The sequence below is a fragment of the Arachis ipaensis genome, chromosome B07 (genome assembly GCF_000816755.2).
Source record: "Arachis ipaensis cultivar K30076 chromosome B07, Araip1.1, whole genome shotgun sequence".
NCBI lineage: Eukaryota > Viridiplantae > Streptophyta > Magnoliopsida > Fabales > Fabaceae > Arachis > Arachis ipaensis.
In genome coordinates this window covers 4,408,762-4,430,721 of record NC_029791.2, presented here as the reverse complement: position 1 = coordinate 4,430,721, position 21,960 = coordinate 4,408,762, and the positions used below count along the sequence as shown (strand labels likewise).

Here is a 21,960-nt window from a genome sequence, read left to right as displayed (position 1 = left end):
ACAACTAACTAGGGGAGCATAGCTTTTTGTGGTTTTTGGACATGAAGATCAACGGTTAGTTCATTCTAGTTTTTCTATCATAGATTGTTAGTTGGAAAAATTTAGCACAGTTACATCGTAGAAAATTAAAAGTTTTTCCTTTATCCTAAAAATAGAACATGAATAAATACGGTGCAACAGGTAGAAGTTAAAAAATATGCAATAATAAAGAACTAAGGAGGGAGCACAAGAAAATATTACAAACTAGTGTCTATACGTTGATTGATGAATAGCACTCAAGTGTCAACATGCAACTATGCAAGTATTTATTTCCTAAGTATAGTATTGAAGATATAAAATACTATTTGTGCTTTTTTTCCTGTTCCGTATTAAAATATCGATAAATGAAAGAGAAAGAGCAATATATATTTGTTAGTTGGTTAAAATAAGAGGAAGGGGTAAAACAAAAATCTTTAGAAAATTAAAAATTAAAATATACTGATTAAACATTTGAATTAAATATGGCGTAGGTTTTTTTTTTTTTTCCTTTTTAATAATAGTTAAACTAAATTCAACACTCTCAAATAGTGAAAAAAAGGTGAGTTTGCTTTTTTTTTTTTTTTCCATGTTTAGACACGAAAAAAATAGTGAAAGAAGGCATGAATCATGATAGCATTAAAGTGCAGCTTGTATGTATCATGGTTGCGCCAAAGCTACCACGAAAAAACTCGACGGCAGCAAAATAAAAATATTTGCAACTAATTTCCTTAAATTTAATGCTTTTTGTGTTATAGTCCCCTAAACAGCTAAACTGTTATGCTTCGCCAATCACTGCTCCTAGACAGTTCACACCACGAAGCGCGAAGCCGCGCCGACAGCAGCAAAATAGAAATAATTGCATTTAACACCCTGAAATTTGTGGTTTATACGTTTTAGACCCTAAACTGAGATGCTCTCACTCAAATGATGTTAATGGTTGAATTGAAGTGCTTATTTTTCAGAAATAAAAAAAAAAAAAAAAGGTCTTGCCAACAAGTGTCTTTACTCTTTAGGACAATTGTAGAAAATATCAGGCATACTTTTAAATGTTTTTTTTTTTTTTATCAAAGATAGGAGACTCGAACCCGCAACCTTTTAATTGAATATGGGAAGACTATGTCATTTGAGTTATAACTCATTGGTATACTTTTAAATGTTTATTTTCTAAATTTTCTATGAATTGAATATATTGGAAAAAAAAAAATTATTCTTTTAAACAATATCGCACGTTTTATCAGAACCCATTAAAAAAAAAAGAATTAAAGATAGTTATCAGGGTTTATTTTCACAAATATAATGTAATTAATGCTTACTTTTGTTAGGTATAAGTATGAATCATTTTGGTTTCTCTAAGTATTAACGAATTAAAACAATTTTTGTAAGTCATATATTCTTTCATTATACGTATATTCAGAGCAAAAAGAGAAAATTAGCTAAGAAATTATTATACATATACTCTTTCATCCTCTAAGGTGACATTCTTTAACTCTTATACTAATGATATCTTTCTATATTTATGCAAAGGTGACATCATAGTAAATGATAATGAATTTAATGTACATAAAACAAGGTCATCATCATAAGATGAAGTAGTATTAGTAGTAGTTTCTGATATACAAGACAATGAAAGAAGCAATGCATTTTAAAGTAGCACAATATATGTTCAGCTTCTTCAGCCTCACAATAACATGTATATCTTACAGAAAGTACCTTGCATTAAAAGAACAGTAGTAGTAAAAGAAATTAAGGTAGCCTGGTTCTGTAATCAATCAAATCCTGGAAGGGATCAGAGGAATATTGTTCTGTAAGTAAGCACTGGCAGCACCAACACCACTTCCAAGCTTCACAGGATAACCAACATCTTTGAGTATCATCTCCACACCAGCAAGACAACCCAACAGTTGCAACTGCAACATATGATTCAAAAGAAATATGTAACATTTGAAAAGGTAGAAACAATGTAGTAATTAGCAATTTGACAATGTAAAATCTTTGTTGAATCTTTTATGGTATGGCATTTATTTGGAATTTATTATTTAGGTGCTAAATTTTTTGTTAAACATTTATCATAGTTTAGTACAGAGTAAAGAATAGATAGAGTGAGCAATAAACTGAAGTTTCTGAATTTCTGGAATCAAAGTTTCTCTTCCATGATAAAGAGTACATGATAAATAAAGGTCGGTTTGGTAAAACTTTTACTTTTCGAAATACAGCTTTCTAAAAGCCGTAGCACCTATGTTCAATAAATCAAACTTAAAAGCTACGAGCATAAGTAATGATATTTTTAAATATCAAACACAAAACGTGGTGCTTGCATGCAACTCTCCAAAAAGCTTTACCAAATGAAGCCTAGGTCTCTAAATTTCATGTACTAATGTCTTGCAATATGATGTTGGTTATAAGAAAATAAATGTTACCTCATTCAAGTTGCCAAGATGTCCTATTCTGAAAACCTTGCCAGCAACTTTGTTTAATCCCAATCCTAAATTCATGTTGTATCTCTTCCATGCAATTCTCACTATTTCAGCGCTATCAATGTCAGGTGGAACAACAACTGCAGTCACAGTGTCACTGACCCACTCTTCCTTTTGGGTGCAATTCTTCAAACCCCATGCCTCTACTGCAAGCCTGCATTTACCACATTGAGTCCTTATTACATACCTTTGATCAAAAGCAAAAACTCTACCAATATTTCTAATTTTCAAAGATATTTATGAGTAGGATACACTAATCTCGCTGGGATTTAAGCTATATAAACATTTGACACCTTTGTATGCAAAATGTGACAATAACTTCATCTATAAACATGACATGGAAAAATCCATGGATGCTGAGAAGTCAGTGTAATTTAGGCTCTGTCTTTTAATATATCTGATCTCACCTGGTTGCTTTGCCTAAACGTTTATGCCTTATGATAACATTTTCAAGTCCTTCCTCAAAGATGAGATCAAGAGCTGCTCTGAGGCCATACAACAATTGAATGGAAGGAGTGTATGGCCAATAAGTTCCCATCTGATAGAATTTCAAGTAGTCCTTCCAATCAAAGAAAACTCTCACTGATTTAGCAGTCTTTGAAGCCTCAAGTGCTTTGGGGCTTGCACACACAATACCCATCCCTGTGGGAAGCGAAAGAGCTTTCTGGGAGCCAGTCAAGGCCACATCAATTCCCCATTCGTCCATGCGGAAATCGAGTGCACAAATCGAAGAAACTCCATCCACAAGGAACAGAGCTGGATGCTGGTAGTCATCTGATTCTCACAATTATACATTGTCAGTGCCATCGAAGAACAAGTGTGTGAGCAAACCAAAATGAGTAAACTATCATTTCTGATTATGAAAGACTCAAACGCTGACAAATCTAATCATAAAAAGAATGTAAATTGATTATCCCTCAAAGATTAGATTACTTTGACAAATGGTAGGACTAAGACATTTTTTATAAGTATCACATCTTTCATGATTATAATTGTTGGCGTTCAAATCTCTCATATTCAGAAATGTAGTTTATACAAGACACAAAATCAAAACAAGATCACACAATTGCATAAAGGTGGAGACTCGCATGCAGTTGAGTTGATAGTTGAGAATCGCTATCTAATTGTTCTTAACTATCAGCTTCACGTAAAAATAACTGCACGCGAGTTTTTCACCTTGGATGAAACCCTAATACAAATTCAATTCAATTCGATTCGATTGAAGACTTACCAAGAAGTTGTCTAACTTTGGCCAAGTTATTGGTGACACCAGTTGCAGTTTCATTGTGGACAATGCAAATTGCCTTTATAGTGTGAGAAGTATCCGAAGCAAGCTTTGATTCCAGAACATCAAGATTTGCACCCTGGCCCCATTCGCTTTCGACAACATCAACATCGAAGTTGAGGCGTTGTTGCTGATCAATCCACAGCAAGCTGAATTGCCCGATCAAGAATGATACGATTCGATCCCCCGGAGACAATGTGTTTGTCAGTGCACTCTCCCATGCACCGGTACCTGAAACAAAGCTTCGCAACCGTTACTTCTTAAGAACCCTAATTATAATCCGTCTACTAGTTTTTCTACAATCTCATCCAATAACTTAGCAGTCAAGTTTCACTTGGTTCCAATTCACAAATCATGATTCCAAATGCATAAGTAATCTGAGCTTGAATTATTACAATTTTTGTTAGCATTTATTAATTATTTTATATACTTATTTTGTAGAAAAATGGTGGCTACTTCTGCGAAACGAGTTCATGTAAAGAATGGTATTGCGAATTGTTAGATAATTTAACTGAATATGTTTGATTGAACCATTTAACGATTCGCAATACCATTTTCAAATAAAGACGTTTTCGTAGAAGTAAAATCCTCTAAAAAAATATTCTGTGTACTTATTTTATCTTGTATACTAAGTCAACATACTGGTTTTTGTTTTCTTGTAATACAAGGCAGAACTGAGTACAAATAAGGTAACTATAAAAATCCTTTAGATGAAAAAATAGATAATATAGGTTATTATGAACAATTTGGGTAGTTCTAAATTTATTATACAATACCAGTTGTAGGGATGAGAAATGGGACTCCAGTAGTAGTCTTGAAAATCTTCTTGACATCCTCAAGCAGGGTTTTAGTCAATGCAGGAATCGCCGGAGAACGGTAATCCTCGTTGTTTCGGTTCATCGCCCGGATGACCGGCTCAGGGATGTTGACAGGCCCTGGAACAAAGAGATGGTTTCTTCCTGGCGCGTAAACGTAATCCATCTTTTCCTTCTTTAGAATTCAAGCCGTTCTTGGCTTCTTCCTTCAAAAAGATACCACCTATAAAAATTTTAATTGTAAGTATTGGCAACTTTTTGAATAGTTGGTCATAAGCTAATAGGATTAAGCTGCTTGAAATTAAAGCAAAATTACATAGACATAACACATATTCCTTGGACAAAATCCTATATAATAAAACCATTTATTGATAACTGAAACTGAAAATCTTAGTTGAAAAAACTCTTTGAATCCTCACCAAGTTTTACATTAAACAAAGCATAATATATATTCTGTGGAAAGAACATCACAAAATAGCTTCTTTTTCTCATTTTCTTTCATGCTGTAACTTTCATACCAATAACAAAGCTAACACATGACACAATCTTCTATTAATATGAACAAAACCAGAGACAGCAACTCATATTCAGAGACAGAGACAAGATATTTAACAAAATTCATAGAAAGAATCATATGTATAAACACATGGAACAGTTTTTAGAAGAAGGAAAAAAAATTACACTCACTTTTTCTAATCTTTAGTGAAGTTCAACAAAACTCTCTTCTATTTTTAGAATTTTGGTAACATAACACGAATAGAAAAGCGATTTCCAGTGAATTTCACCAAACTTCAACCATATTAATCAAAGTATGAACATGTATGAAGTATGAAAACAATAATTCAAGCATGTTAGAATTTAGAAGAGTACCTTGATAAGGAAGAATATTCAGTGATCTTCGTTGTGTGGAATTTGGTTAAGGGAAGATAATAAGACGTGCAATTCTTCTTCTTTTCTAATTCTTCTTCCCTTGTTAGTATGTAACATGTAACAAGCTTATGTTACATACCAAAAGTGCAAACTGCAATAACAATATATTTATGAAGTAAGAGAGCGGAAGAACCAATCAAATGCAAGGGTGGGACCCACTGAGTTGCACACGTGGCAGATAAGGGGGAACAAGATTTTGCTACCATGAGGCCAGGAATGTGAATACTCAGTTTCTGGCTTGGATTTACACTCGCATGAAAGACACATCATATATGTTTTCAGCCTCTCCCTCTTCCTATGCTTTATCTGTTCTCTTTTGTCCAAATTCACTGCTTCTTTCTTCATATATTTTTTCTTGTAACAACTATTTATGTTGCTTGATTTTCATCTTATCTTGTTTGGCACGTTATAATATATTATATATAGATATTTTTTTTATTTATTATACTTTTCCAAATATATAGTGCACCATGTTTATTAAATATTAATCACGTCCCATCATTTCGGGGAAGTGATAAACTCATTAAACCAAATCAATCATTTAAATCTTTGATATGATCATATGTTTGGCATATCGATTGAAGGCAAAGTACTTTTATATTGGAAAATTTATACCTACTTTATTGAACACATGATAAACTGGTCCAAACTATAAAGGCATGGCATCCAAGCTCATGTGCCTTGAGACATATACTTAGGTTCCTTGATTTATTGGATAAAGCACAGATTAAGAAATGAGAGAAAAAAGTTATTCAAACATTAGTTATCAAAATAACGTTGTAATGTTCTTAGTTTTTGGATTTTAAATCCCCACCAATATAACGTGTCAATATAAAATAGTTTTATATATAATATTACATTAGCAAAAAAATATATGTGATTGGATGACCATATAAAATATTTTATACTATTTAGTGCATCAAAATTAAACTCTTTTTATATCAGTTAAAAGTCTGATTATATATATAAACAACATTTCTCTGTTGTGAAATTTCTATACATATAAAGAGCTTGGAATTTTGGAACAATGAAGTGTGAGGCTGAGATAGCAAGATGAGAGATAAAGAGATAATAGCATGTCAACCACACTTGGGTGGTGCTGTGGAAGGAAATGAGGCCACACAGCAATGTGTCTTGTGATTTTATGGATTTCCTTTCAATGTTTGGCTTTATCTCCCAAGTTTGAGACTGCTTATGTAAGATCCACCTGTGACCACGGAACTGCCTCATAATCAATACTCACAATAGTGTCTCTATTTTCTTCCCTCATCTTAAACTTTGTCCTTTATGTTAATTGTTCAGTTCATTTTCTGCTCCCAGAAAGTGAAGTGGCTTCGATTTTCAGTATAGAATTTGCTTCGCTTCCTCCTGATATATCTTGAGATTTTTTTTAACCAACATATTGATTGTAATTGGATCAAACTCTTCTGAAATAAAAAAAATTGATAAAGTAAAAAAAATAAAAAATAAAAATCTAATCATCTTTAAATCAAGATAGTAAAATTCTTACATAGTAACAATTACAAATTTACTGATGGTGAACTTCTTATTTTATCACTTTACAATTTTTCTTACAACTTTAGAGGATTTTTTCCTTTGTACTTTATAGAAGTGATAATAATTTCTATGGAGTCTAAATTCTCATAAAGAAATATTTATACATATAAGAGATGCATCACATTCTACGTTGGATTAGTTATACAATGCAAAAAATATTTCCAGCAACTGAGGAAAAAGAGGGACGGGGATAAGTTTTGTCAAATACTTTATGGTAAAACTAGTTTTAATTTATCAAATCTAACAATGTTTAACAAGAAACCAATTCATTTTAACTTCAATACCTCCTGTCAAATTCTATTAACTTAAACATCAAACAACTACCTGTAGTCAATCAGTATGTGTATTCTAAATATATTACAACATAATATATTCCACAAGTCCACAACTCACAAGCTTGCAACTCAAATCAAGGTTCACAGTATCCTACGGCAAAACAACTACCTTGATGATAGCTTGTCAGACCAACAGGGGGAAAAAAATATCCAACAGAAAGTCAGAAACAGAAATTTGCTAGACATGAGGAACATGTATTACGAATCACCTAGGTACATGCGTTTTATGAATTACAGGAAAAGCACCAAAATCCCTCTGACTAAAAGCGAGAAAAGTAGCAACTAGGGAAGAAGCCTAGTTTAATTTTCATTCACTTGAAAGAGCTACAAAATCTTGAGATTTTAATAATTACCACAAAATCAAATACACTTCTGTCGGCATCAACTAAAATACTTTATGGAGTGAGCAGTTAAGTTCAATGAAATTGCAAAACTGACAATGTACACTTTCCTAAGTATGTCTATAGCAAGTGGGTAATATTCTTTGTTCTATTCAAGATTTTTGCTTTCTAAACACTTTGATTGGCTCATCTTCACAAGAGGGTAGTAACTGAAAGTAGAAAAACAAAGAAACTCTGCAAGACTCAATTTCATCTTGCGCCAGATCTTCATCGGCTTCAGCCACGTGTTTCAAGGATGGAAATCCCATATGCTGGGATATTTCTCAGACCCACCAAAGGACACCAAAAATGGATCTGCAAGCTCTTATTCCCATGGGTGGAAAAAAAATTCCAGAGAATATACAATAGCTGAAGCTGTGTGCATGTTGAGTGAAAGCTAGCTGCCTACACTCAAAGAACCAGCCACATTGAACCCAAAAAGCTAGCTACTTTATACCTGAAGAGAAGCCTTGCCTTGAAGGAAAGCCCCCACCAGGTTGTGCCCTAAACGGTTTCTCACCGGCAAAACGTTTGTCAGATGGTCCAGCACCAAGGATACCAAGTGCACTAGGATCAGTGACACGAATACCGTTGCTCATGGTTCTTTGAGGTGGTGGCTGACCCTGGAAATGGTCCTCACTTTCAGCTCTTCTTCTTCGTTTCCATGCCTCAGATTTCCCTGTACTATTAACTGGTTCTGGCATTTGGTAGGTTGTAACATTTTTGAATCTTCTTGGCCTCTCCAGTTGGTGAGCAAATGGGTTTCCATTTCTGCCAAATGAAAGAGATGCTGAACCATTGGCATTTGAGGGGCCAACCCCTGCCTCATCTTGTTGCTCCTGTTTAAGTTTGGAATATATTTGATGAAGCCTCTCCCCTGAAAGATGGGAAAAGGTGGAGACATATTTCCACAGCCGAACAGTCATTCCTGTAAATCGGCAAGAAAGTATAAATTTTAATAGGGATCTAGACAGGCCAATACTTGTCCTTAAGAGGGAAATACGAGACCAGGCGCAAAAAAAAAGGATCCAGAGACATACAAAGAACAGTATCTTCTCATTGAAATGAATAAACTCAATTTCAACAGGGAAAAAGAACTTACTATCTTGCTTATATGGCTCTTCTTCATGATCAATGACAATTTCATCTATCCTTCGCCCAAGTTGTTGTAAATAGTTACGTATTTTTGAAAGCACCTAAAAGTTGATGGGCGAAAAGTAAATAGAGACAACATATTTGAAATGTACATAACAAGAGGAAAGACGTAATCCTGCTAAAGATATACCTTTTCCTTTGGAAGATTTGCACTGGTTGTCTGCAACCTGTGAAGCCGTTTCAAAGTTTTCATTTCTTCAACCATCACATCTTGACACCATTCCATCCACTTTACTTCCTTGAACTGCTCATATACTTCCTCGTCATCTGACATTTCGCCCTCCTCTTTTACTATAGGTTCAACCTTCTGCGGTCTCTGAGGTCTATCCTTTCTCATTGGGACATTGACTTTAGCAGAACCCATTTTCTTCTTCTCCTGCCCACGCAACAGTGGCGTGTTGTTCATCATATGTTCTCTTTCTTTCTTGGAAGGTTTCCGTCCAGCCCTGGTATTAGCATTTTTCACACCAAGAACAGCAAGTTCCTAGACAGAAAGAAGAATGAAAACATCACAGCAGGTCACAAGCAATAAAATTGATTACAGAATAAGTTGAAGCATCAATCAACAATGAAGAACCAAACTACCAAAGAAACAACTGAAAAGCACTGCACATTCAACGTCATAAATATTGAAAAGGGAGAGGATTCAAGAGATCTTATAAAGACACAAACAAGAAAAGACTATCAACTTGATTATATACATAGAAAGTACATTTGATGAATAGAAAGAAAGTCAATTCACACTTTAAAGAAGTTTTTCCTCCCTTCCAAGTCAACACTCAAACCGTGCCAGTCCCATGCTTTCACTCCTTCCCCCCATCTCCATCCCCACATGCCTCCTTTTATACTCATTCCCTAATCCCCTAAACCAAATTCCATTCTCGTGCCACTACTTTCCAGCCCTCCAATCCCATTAAGACCTCCTTGCTCTAAGTGTTGCTTCTATGCCTCCTATTTATTTGTTTCGAGTATAAACCTATATTATTGGGCATGCAAGCATCAAGTATTTACTGAAATTGAGAGAAAGAATGATAGTGGAAAAGAGCATACTGCATATAGAGATGAAAGGAACAAGTTTAAGATCCCTTAAAAGATTTTCCAGCTATACATACTGCATATAGAGAAAGCAAAAGAACATAATGCTGAGATTATAATTGAAGAAATAGCAGACCTGCTCCAAAAGGGCATTTGCGCGATCTCTCAAATTTGGAGCTCGTGGCAAGAAAGTTTCATGGTGTTGGAGTTCTGCTGGTGCAATTTTTTTGTTAAGACCAAGCCGTTCATCTAATCTAATCTTTTCCCAATTACCAAATCCATGAAAATGTATTCCAAGAAGCAATCTTGCATCATCAACTGTCCATGAACAAGATAGAGTCAACAAAAGCAACAAACAAGTAACCCATTGGAATGCACAATACAAACTACAGAGGATAGACATACTTTGGTTCCATCCACAACCTTTCGACCAGTTTGAAGGCTTGAGATATGATAAAATACGGAACTGTTGAATGGGATCTTCATACCGACTAATGCGCTTTGCTAGGAGTTGAAGTTGCTGGACACGGGCAAGTAGATCATTCGCCTTCACTGGGACACCGAAAAAATCCAGCAAAGGCCCCTGGTTGCAATACTAGACGGTATAAGTATCAAAGGAAATTAGGTAAATAAATAAATAAAATAAATTTGTATAGAAAATATATATAAACAACCTTTGGATCCAGACTGCCAAGTTCTGCTGCCTCTGTACAACCCTCAATTAGAGCATTGAAGAGTTCACACTGTGCTTCAAGTGAAGCAGCTCCAAGTGCACCACCAACCTCAGCAACAATCAAGTCAATTTGGCTCTCATTCCCATATTTCATAACCTGGTCATTTTATTGGGTAGAACATACAAAATATTAAGCGCAAAGAAACTAACACGGAGCACATACATTACACATGTACAAAAACAGCAAGGACGGACAGATACATAGCCAAGCACTTACAAGCATACAAGACATACAACCCATCCCTACCCCAACTTCAAAATGCCAACAAAATACTCCGCTACAATAGATGTCAAGAAACAAATACAGGTGATCATATAAAATACCATCAATGAAACAAGTGTAGCAAACTACACAAACAAGGCAGATACTTTCCAGATGCATTTTAATGACTTCCTTATACAATTCATGGAAGGAAATGAAAACCAAACATCAATTGTTTCAGATTCACACACAGGAAATAGAATGTGCTTTATCTCTGCTAAATTGCATGCAAATAACTACCCATTACCCAAACTCCGACCAAAGTTTAGTTTGGCGCCAGCAGCCACAACAAGCTACTAAGTAAAAAATTCGAGCCTCACATCATCATATCCTCAGGACAAGTAAAGGCTCCAGCAATCTAGTTTCCTTCTGAGCATCTACACCCCTACAGCCCTACCTCCACTCATTTTACAGTGGAAATGCATAAAGTTTAACTGATGATCCTACAGTGTATAACTAGCCATTTCTTTAGCATGAGACTGATTTGCCTTAACTGCTTAAAATTATCAACATACTTATCATGTAAATACAAGAGGGTCCTCAACCATTGGGGCACACCAAATGCAACAGACTTTGCTTAGAAATTATTGAAAACTGAGTCATTGAATCTTACTGAACGAGAAAAACGGAGTGCATCTCTTTTAGATAAATTCCCATATGACCAATTTCTCACTTGGGCAGATGCTCCATCAATCATTGGTACTGCAGGAGCTGAGTACTCTGCTTTCCGGCGTTTCTGAGCTCGTTCAGGTGGTTCAGGATCCTTCTTTTTTCTTTTATTACTTCTTTCAGATTGATTATCCTCTGCATAGCTTTTAATATTCCTTGCAGAACGCGGAGCAAGAGCATCCTAAAAAAGGAAATAGAAAAATATAACCATGGAGGTATATATAATCCTCAAAACTCAACAAGAAACATCTAAAGAATAAATAAACCCATTTTTAAAGGAAGCATATTTCTTTTGAAGAAAAATATATCCATGGAGAAGAACAGGATCAAACCTCTGCTTGGACTATAGCATCGGGCTTAATCCAACGACTCCAAAAGCTTTCATCATCTTCATCGTTACAAAAATTGGCCACCTGGAAACAAGAAAATTAAACAGTTGAAATACCTAAGCAATTTACCAACCTGTAGAATGATTTTAACCCTTTATGAAATCAAAAAGAATTATATGAAAGTTGAGCAAAAAAATATCCAGAGTCCCATCCAAATATCTTGCCTTAAATGCACTTAATAATTCATTTCCTTGTTCTCCCTCAGCTTCCTTCTCTTCAACCTTCTCTGCTCTTTCAAGAATCTCATCTATATCCAAACTTAAGAGTCGTTTCTTGCTTTCTTCGTCATTTCTTTCTTCCTTAAAAAGCTCCTCTGCTCCAAATCGTAATATTTTGGATAGCTCATTCTGTCATGTAAAAAACAAAACAATTGATATTGTAATTAAATACAAACTAAAACGAAAATTGAATTGAATCCACAATTTATACAAATATGGTATCAACCAGTAGTTTCATTTTTTAAAATTATGTACTAAGACTTGATAGAGGGTGACAAAAATAGGTAGAAGTAGAAAGATTTCACAATGCCCTTACTTTGTCAAAAAAGCATCCTCCTTTTTTTGCTTCTTTCTTCTCCAGTCTACCCTCTGCATTTAATTTTTGTATGACCAAGTGGTCAAGAACCTATAGAACACATTCACATGAAAAAGAAAATGTAAAATGTTACCCATATGGCATTGTCAATAACCAGGCAGATATATGATATTCACGTAAAAGCAAATATAATTGAAAGGTCAGGGAGCAAAGATATTTTAGAAGACGAGATAAAAGTTGGATATCCAATAGCTCTGAATATACCATCTTCTTTTTGGCACGTTCCAAAATATCCTCCTCAACACTTTTGCTTGTCACAAATCTATATATGTTCACAACTTCTTGTTGGCCAATTCTATGAGCTCTACTCATTGCCTGTAAGACACGCAGCAATCTGTAAGTACCCATTATTCTTTGTTGATTAATAATGAACCAGATGAGTTATCTACCTGCAGATCATTTTGAGGGTTCCAATCTGAATCAAATATAATGACAGTATCTGCAGTTGCAAGGTTGATACCCAGACCTCCTGCACGTGTTGAAAGGAGGAAACAAAAATCCTCACTTCCAGGTGCATTAAAGTGATCCATTGCCTGCTGACGAAGCTCAGCTTTTGTACTGCCATCAAGTCTCTGAAATTGAAACCCGCGTAACGACATATACTCTGCGAGTATATCCAACATCCTGACCATCTGCATTACACCTATGATAACTCAGTAATTGATGAACCAATTCTTAAAGCATTTTATATATGTTTGCAAATTAAAGCAAAAAAGGATAGTTACAGTCTTACAAATTGCATGTGTAAACAACAATAGACAATCTCCAAAACACCTAAAACTAGATTCACCCTTTACGATTATTTCAACCGAACTTAAAAGAGTGTGTGCAACCTCAGTAATAAACGACAGTAGTAGTACAATGTAAAATTGTGAGCTAGAAGCTTCCGAAAGCCATCTAACAAGCAAGTCCACATCAATTTCAACAAACAAACCTGAGAGAAAATCAGAACACGATGCTTGGTTTCATGCAATCTGACAAGTAGCTTGTCAAGTATGACAAGCTTGCCACTGCTAAAGACAATTCTCTCTCGCTTACTGTTGTCACTACTTCCAGAGTCCCCACCATAGCCATGGTCAGCACTTTCAAACAGGAAGGGATGGTTACAGCATTTCTTTAATTCCACTACAATATTTAGAAGGGAAACCTGAAACATAGAAGAAACAGAATACAACTGAATTTAGTAATGAAGATAAGGAGAAAAATATTCAGACGTATATATATGCAATATAAAATCAATCCTCTCAATTCAACAGTGGACACAAACAAGAAAATTTTTCAGTTCAACTGGCAATATAGAGATCAACATTTTCTAGATTCTTCCACTCCAATAGCATTGTATTACAGTTTAAAAAGAAAGATATTTTATCTTATTGACACACTGTAAATGTTAATGCATGTCCATCCACCACCTATTTTTCATTAAATGAAAGAAATATAACTTCTAAATAATAAAAGAAACCCCAACAGCTCAGCTTATTACCTATAAGAATGAATGGTGAATGGAATCAAGAAACCACACATGAAATCCAAGTAAAAGCATTATATTAAAAAAAATGAAAATGAATATAGACAATATTTATAACAAGGACAGTACTGACATTTTACAGCCCAGTCTATCTAAAACATCAATGCTAAGAATGGATTTAGGATAAATGTAGGTTTATTTACAAATTTTGCTGTGATAGAATCAGTAGAAGAATTACAACCTGATTCCCGCGAACTCCTTTGTTCAAATCATGAAAATTGCGCTCCAAAATCCACTTATAATACCTACAAGAATGGAAACACCAGCAGAAACTTAGAAGGTAACTTACAGGAATAACTTTCAAACACAAAAATCTTCCCCAAACTAAAATTTCCACTTACTGTTTCTGAAGAGGAGACATTTCAACCCTAAGGATACGTTCAATTTTAGGGGGTAACGATTTCTCGACATCTTTGATAACTCTTCGCAGTATGTGAGGCCTCAATTCCATATGAAGATTTGCAAGCTAATGATAAAGTAATATATCAACAGTGAATTACACTAAGCGTAATATCAAAACCAGAAAAAATAATTAATATGAAAGATCAGGGTATTGGTGACAACTTATACCTCATTCTCATTGAAAGAACTCAGATTCTTATAGTTCTGTACGAAATCATCCTTGCTACTGAACTTGTCAGGATCAAGGAAGTGCAGCAAAGCCCTATAAACAAGGAATAAGGGGAAGGGTATTAGTACCCAGACAAGAAGGAAAAAAAGAAATTACAAACAAAATAACAGAACCTACTTAGGAAAAAAAAAAGGGAAAAAGAAAAGGCAAAAAACAACCCAGACAAGTGGACGTGATATGACAATAAACCAACAATCATGGACGACTCAGCTAATCAGGCATCAAGCATCTGACTGGCTGAAGGATAATCTAAATATAATGTGCAATCAACATTTTTCTGACAATTATCTGAACATGAACATCAATAAATCATACAAATCCAGGAAAACGAAAATTCCATTTCGACAAGCATAACATAAAAGGAAACTGTTATTAATACCATAGTTCTTCAACACTGTTCTGTAGAGGAGTTCCAGTGATAAGTAACTTGTTCTTGGTGCTAAATTCCTAAAACATAATAGAAAACACAAACCATCATAAGAAGGAGATGGACCTCAGTATCATAAGAACTACTTAACAATAACATTAAGTGAGAAGTTACATACTGAAAGTGTTGTATATAGCTGCGCCTCACTATTTTTTAGTCTATGAGCCTCATCTACCATCAGATAACTCCATCTGATCTTGGAGAGAACAACCTTGTCTTTCAAAACTACTTCATATGTAGTCAACAGCGCATTGAACTTAATAGGTTTTCCAGGCTTTTTATCATTGTAAAATTCATATTGTTGACAAACCTATCACAACACAGAAAAAATCAAGATTGATTACAATAACACCGTAATACAACATAAAAGATAGCTTACTTATCTTCTCTAACATCAAGCAAGATAATAAAAAATACTAGGACGAAAACACAGAAGCATGCAGATTCAAGAAAATTCACAATATAAGCTACATAAAAATGTTCATAACTAAGTCAGTGCAAGATTCCTTTTGATGTTACTCACTTGGCAGTTAGCATACTTAGCCAGGCTGATAAATCTACTTATAATATACTAACATATATGACAGAACATAATACTTCATTCCCATATAAACCAAAATTCACACATATATGCCTCACCTCTCGACTTGCACGAGTTCCAACATATATAATGATATTCATATCAGGAAGCCACTTCCTGAATTCTTTGGCCCAGTTTGATAAAGTAGACAGTGGTACAACTACAAGAAAAGGGCCATGGATTTGCTGGGCATTCTGTATAAAGAAACAAGTGGATTAATTTAACATTCTGCAAGTGTATTTGTAACCTAACAGAGAAGATACGGTACCTGTAGAAAACCAAGCATTGAAACTGACTGAACAGTTTTACCAAGACCCATTTCATCAGCTAAAATGACATTCGTATCATTTCTCCAGCTGCAAAATAGAATAGATAGATTCAGAACGCAAAAAGGACAAGCATATCCTATGTAAACCTACAAACATGCAAACCTGTTAACAAGAAAATTCAGACCCTCAAGCTGATAATCACGGAGCTTTCCACCCCTCAACCATTCGGGTTGTTCCTCAAGCTTCCGCAGACTTACTACACAATTCATCCATAAAGTAGAAGTTCGAAAATCAGAATTTAGAGAGGTAATATTACATGATATAATTGTACTGTTATTAATAATGATAATAAATAACAACACTCCATCAGGAAAACAAAGGAATACATAACACCTAAAAGAAACAAAAAGTGACCAAATATAGGAAAATCAAACACTCAACCTCATGCCTTAATAAAAGAATACAGAAAATATTATCCTTGAAAATTACATATGCAAACTAAAAAACAGAGACTAATCATGTCTGATACTGCTCCTGTGATATGTGATTTTTTTTTTTGAGGAGGGGGTGGGGCCGTGGGGGGAATTATAGCAGCTTTGTGCTATATTATGCTAATGATTTTCAGCTATAGTAGTCTTCAGAACTACAAAGAGAAGCTATGCAATAACATAGAAAAATTAGCAAAATTTTACCAGACTACTGATGCTTTTTTTCCAACAAATCAAGGAGGATAAAAGATATGTACTAGCTGAATGATAAGAAAATAAACAGCACTGTGCAAACAACCATGCCAACTGTAAAGCAAGGATCAATTGAAATGCCAAGGGTTCCATTGGAAAAAAATGGAAGAGTAGGGCAGAAAATACTGAAACATGCAAACAGCAATTGATACTAACATTTGCTCTTCTTGCGCTGGGAATCTACCGTCTTTCCTTGAACAGACATTGCAGCTTCACGAGCCTGTTCAAATATGATAGAACAAAAAATTTAGTACACAGTAAAGTATACAAGCAGACAACTGATAAGACATCCAAGCAACACAATAAAACCAACCACCGTCCAGCCTTACACCAGTGGGTGGTTTTATATTAGAAGATACACCAAGAATACTCTACCCGGGACATATCATCCACTAATGTAGTCACCAAGCATTATTAACAGCCTAGTTTAGTAGTTTTAAGGGGATTGGTGGCAGAAATACACAATACAACTTAACATCAGATGTAAGCATTTAGATTTTGGTGATATGTCCAACATTAGAGTCACAAGGATACCCTAACGAGAAGTTAAAGGGAACACACACACTGATTCCAATGTCAATGTTTCACTACCAATTGCTATGTATCAGCAAAGTATCTACCGGCTCAAAAAATGTGCTACTAAGTATTGATACCATGACGAATGGAATCTTTTCAATAATAGTCACCACTTTGACTTTCTCTCTTATGTCCTCCTTCCTTATTCTATCCATTCGAGTATAGTAACTCGTCTCCTAAAGCATCCTCATCTCAGCCACACTAAGTTTATGCTTATGTCCACCTTTTACTGCCCAACACGCCATTCCATTTCCATATAGCATACCACATAATTGTTTGAATTAATCAAAATCATAACTTGCGCAATATCCATGCTATATCATACCCATCCAAAGTCATGTTTAGTTTTTACCGTTCCAACATTCAACATGTGTGTCACACTCCTTATACACATGCCACACTAATTTCTGTATAGTTGCATACCCAGCCCAGAGAGAGAGAGAGAGAGAGAGAGAAATAAATTATATTCATCAATAGCATGTTGAGCAAAAGCAATATCAGTGTCCTTTTCCCTAATATCAGTTGAGCAAAACCAAATTAAGTGTGAAAATATACCTAATAACAGTTAAACCACATTCAACTGTAAAAAGCAACTCCATATGCAATAGGGGTATGAAGTTGTAAAAAGAAATGCACCAATGATGCATAGATTTTAATCCTTCCTCCTTTCTATTATGAAGAAACTGGATGCAGATAAAACTAACTGGGAAAAAAAGCATTACAAAATCAGTAGTATAATGTACCAGGTCGCTTCAGCATAGGATAATCCTTGCCACTTGACCAAGTATTCAGGAATAACATTGCCACCATTATCTTTAATGATCCTATCTGAAATTATTCTTTCCACCTGAAATTCCAAAGCTCAAAGTAAGAATATTTCAAACATAACAAGTAAAAGGGATTACAAAAGCAATAACAATCATGAACTGCAGGAAAGCAAACCTGACTGTTTTGTTTAATAATATCTAAATCCATCTCCTTACTCACGTCATTGACCTCAATCTGCATTTGGAGCCAAGAAGCCATTAAAAAGTAAACACTGACCCAAAATACCGAATTAACTGTTTTTGTATTTGCGGAAATGTTAAGAGAAAATCCTGGATAAAAGCACATGCACAAAGACATCTTAGAAGATAAGTTAAAATATAAGTTCCTAGTTGCTATCTAAAATTTCATCAAAACTATATGGAGCTAGAACACAGATTAACATACAATGTCAACACTTTTAAAAATAAATATAATTAAATAAAAACTCATTCATAAGTTAACCCCCCAACCCAACAGCTTAAAAGATAAAAAAGATTGTCTACATGCTTCAACGAATTATTGATGAGGCCAGATGCAAGACGCCTCTCTCATGTTGCAGATACAAAAAAGAAATAAATTGAAGAAATTAAGGTGAAAAAAATAAAAGTAAAAATGAAAACAACATTAAAGGGCAAGAATAATTTATAATGGATGATCGGCCACTTCGCACAATCCAGTGAATAGACCCTTCCACAAAGAAGATTTCACTACAACGTGCTAATAATGGTATTATAAGAATAACCCGTAAGGCAACTGTACCAGAAGCAACCTTCCAACAACAACATGGAGTTATAAAATAAACTACTTCCCTAAATAAATTTCCGCAAAAGATTTTGTAGTATTGCAGTATCTGACTATCTATAGTGCCCTAACAATAATTGAATAGTATCTTAAAATATCCTCCTGCAAATATTACCTCCTCTCTTGAGATTGTCTTCCTGTATCTAATGTCCTCCATTATCTTCTTAGTATAATTCAAAACCTTCTTGAAACCACTAAGCTGTAATATCACACAAATAGAATGCATTACATTTCAACCGGAAAAGAAAAAAGGTAGTAATAGAAGAAGAATGCTGAAAGATGAAGGATTAATAGAACCAAAACTATAGAGAATACAAAATAAACTATAGGAAAAAATTTCATACATTTTGCAGCTCAGCAAAAGACTTCCACTGACAGTGCAAATGCGACTGGCCCTTCCATTTTATCAAGAATTCCATCTCGCTCCAATCAATTTCAGACTCAAACAAGTGATTCATCAAAACAGGCTCTGTTGATCTATTATTCCTTTGAGCATCTTCAGCCATGCCCTTCGGCTGATGCCAAAGCACTTTTTCAATAGAGTCACCATCATCCTCTTCAATCTCTTCCTGAAAAATATTCTAAAAGATCATGCCAATTTTGTGTATATATAAAAGAAGAATTTCATTAAATAGAGTAGGAAATTACAAGATAGAGGATAAGCGTTCCTCTATACAAGAGCAAAAGCCAATCAAAGGAATTATCTATAAAGCATAACTTTCCAAACTCTCAGCATGTCTGAGAGGGAATCTTATATAAAGATTGGGAACTTTTACACCATATAGATTCCAGATATCTAGTCATATCCCATTAAAATAGCTTGTCATAAAAAATTTCATCGAAGGTGCATGCTATAAAAAAGATCACACCAATATAGATAATTCAGGAGTGTAAAGTAAGTAGGGTGAAATCATAGTAATGTAAAAGAGATAATAAGTTTGCTCAAGAACCAAAAACTCTTTTCATCCAGCAATCATCATGGGTAGATCAGAGTATGTCGAACCTTTGATAGATACAATTAACTAGATTTTTTACAAGGGCCGGTGAAGCACACAACAAAGATATATACCCACTTGACATACAATTTATCAATTCTTCTGGAAAAGTGGTATAGTGCGTAAATGACAAATCTCCATCATGAAAGCCACAACAAATGAAATTGGCCACTTTACACTAAGCTCCATAATATGCCAACAAAACCTAACAATTGAGATCTCTCCACCACCACGCCTCAAATAAAAAAATTTTAAAAATGTAATAAAATAAAAATACTTTTCCCCAATTGAATTTTTACTAATGTGGATAGTTATCAAAGTGGCCAAAAACCATTCTCTATAGACAAAACATTCAAATTCATAAGCCAACAAAAGTAACCCTCTTCAAACCACAATAAGGATTCATTCTTTTTCACTTAAAAAGCAATATGAATGGGATAAAAGCATCAATTTCTAAACTGCACCCCTTAAAATACTCAATCTTCCATAAATAAATTTTAAACAAGCAAATTGTAGATTTGTCGCAACACTGTAAGCTCTAAGTAAATAAGGCAAATTTTATCATCGTTTTTAATTTGTTGCACAATATTCTTATGCAAAATACACCTATTCATGAAGGCTTGTGTTTCTGTATTTTCTATCTAATAAAACCTTTTTCTATTTATATTAAAAAAACAAATTCTGCAAAAAATTCCTTTCCAAAGAAGCATATAACTTCCTCACAATATTCTACTAAATGTTTAAAGTAACCTCTAGGATATCACATTGACAGTGCAATGCTGATTTTAGTACATTAATAACACCTAAAGATTTAACAGTACAATACAGACATCAGATAGACAAAAACCATGTTCAAATATGTCAAATGTAGGCTGTACCTTCTGTGACTTTTTCTTCTTCCCTTCATCAGCTTCTTCACTTTCTTCGCTTTCAACATATGATACCTTCCTAACTGATCTACTAGACGTGCGAACCTCACTGTTGCGCAAAGATAAACTACTGGCTGCAGAAGAGCGACCATTATTCTTGCGGACATGAGCTCCTCTCTTCTTTACGCTCTTGAAATCCTCATCACTATCACTGTCAGAATCATCTGCTGTTGATTCCTCATCTTCAAAAGATTTAACTCTTCTCTGTCGACCAGACGAAGCATATGTTTTGCGATCTCTACTAGACTTTATGCTTCGTCCAACTTTACCTCTTTGCCTTGCCTTAGGTTTTTTGGCATAGTAAGAATCGTCATCGTCGTCATCATCATCATCGTCTGAAACATCTAGATTTACATCACTGTCATCATCTTCATCAGAGCCTTCACCTTCCCAATCTTTATCCTGGAATAGCAGTTCAGCATAATAAGTTAGAAATTCACCAGAACAAAAACATATGTTAACTTCAAAGCTAATAGTACAGCAATTTTTTACCTCAAAATAACATATATAAACCCTTTGTCCCCCAAAAGGAACAAGATATATGAAAATTTAATTAATTAAAAAAAATGTTAGAACTGGGTAGCAAGAATGACCGCACACACAAAAAGGAAAAAAGAAAAACAAAGCACCTTGTTTGCAGCACGACCACCTGCTGCAGGCTCAAAGTCTGCATCATCTGGGTCATCTTCTGCAATAAGTGACAAAAAGATATTAAAAATGCATCATGGGTATATAACAAACCATAATAAGTAACAACGACAAGAAATTATTTTAAGTGCAGCATTTCCTTCTAAGAAAAAATTGTTATACAAATGCAGTGCTAACATACCATCTCCTTCATCCTCCTCCTCATAATCAGCATCACCGTCATCATCATCATTATCACCGTCATCATCTTCGCCATCATCTACAATTCTAGACCTCCTACGCCCAGTGCTGTTGGCATTGTTGGACATCCGTTGAGGCCATGAATTCAACCCGCTTGCTTTATGTGCCCCCTTGTAATGCAGCGAATCACTCTGCTCCTCCCCATCCTGCCCATCCTG

At 34.8% G+C, this 21,960-nt stretch overlaps 2 protein-coding genes across 2 annotated transcripts in view; both read right to left on the bottom strand.

The window, feature by feature from the left end:
* LOC107608681 (serine--glyoxylate aminotransferase) lies at positions 1,549–5,631 on the bottom strand. The gene is made up of 6 exons (XM_016310390.2): positions 5,463–5,631; positions 4,554–4,815; positions 3,724–4,008; positions 2,900–3,266; positions 2,436–2,646; positions 1,549–1,925 (listed from the first exon to the last, which is right to left on the bottom strand). Exons 2-6 carry the CDS (start codon positions 4,756–4,758, stop codon positions 1,788–1,790), a joined length of 1,206 nt encoding a protein of 401 aa, XP_016165876.1. The 5' UTR covers positions 4,759–4,815; positions 5,463–5,631; the 3' UTR covers positions 1,549–1,787.
* Positions 7,687–21,960, bottom strand: part of LOC107608722 (protein CHROMATIN REMODELING 5) — a gene marked incomplete in the record, with an annotated part of 16,513 nt that continues 2,239 nt past the window's right edge. Inside the window, 30 exon segments of the mRNA XM_016310433.2 lie at positions 7,687–8,722; positions 8,897–8,990; positions 9,080–9,433; positions 10,121–10,302; positions 10,390–10,579; positions 10,659–10,814; positions 11,593–11,829; positions 11,981–12,061; positions 12,202–12,384; positions 12,572–12,661; positions 12,836–12,946; positions 13,021–13,263; positions 13,566–13,778; positions 14,341–14,404; positions 14,501–14,625; positions 14,730–14,823; positions 15,170–15,237; positions 15,336–15,527; positions 15,857–15,991; positions 16,066–16,153; positions 16,229–16,322; positions 16,963–17,028; positions 17,845–17,894; positions 18,126–18,229; positions 18,325–18,384; positions 19,106–19,189; positions 19,335–19,559; positions 20,864–21,316; positions 21,544–21,602; positions 21,744–21,952. Of these exon segments, the coding sequence (XP_016165919.1) occupies positions 8,241–8,722; positions 8,897–8,990; positions 9,080–9,433; positions 10,121–10,302; positions 10,390–10,579; positions 10,659–10,814; positions 11,593–11,829; positions 11,981–12,061; positions 12,202–12,384; positions 12,572–12,661; positions 12,836–12,946; positions 13,021–13,263; positions 13,566–13,778; positions 14,341–14,404; positions 14,501–14,625; positions 14,730–14,823; positions 15,170–15,237; positions 15,336–15,527; positions 15,857–15,991; positions 16,066–16,153; positions 16,229–16,322; positions 16,963–17,028; positions 17,845–17,894; positions 18,126–18,229; positions 18,325–18,384; positions 19,106–19,189; positions 19,335–19,559; positions 20,864–21,316; positions 21,544–21,602; positions 21,744–21,952 (4,786 nt within the window).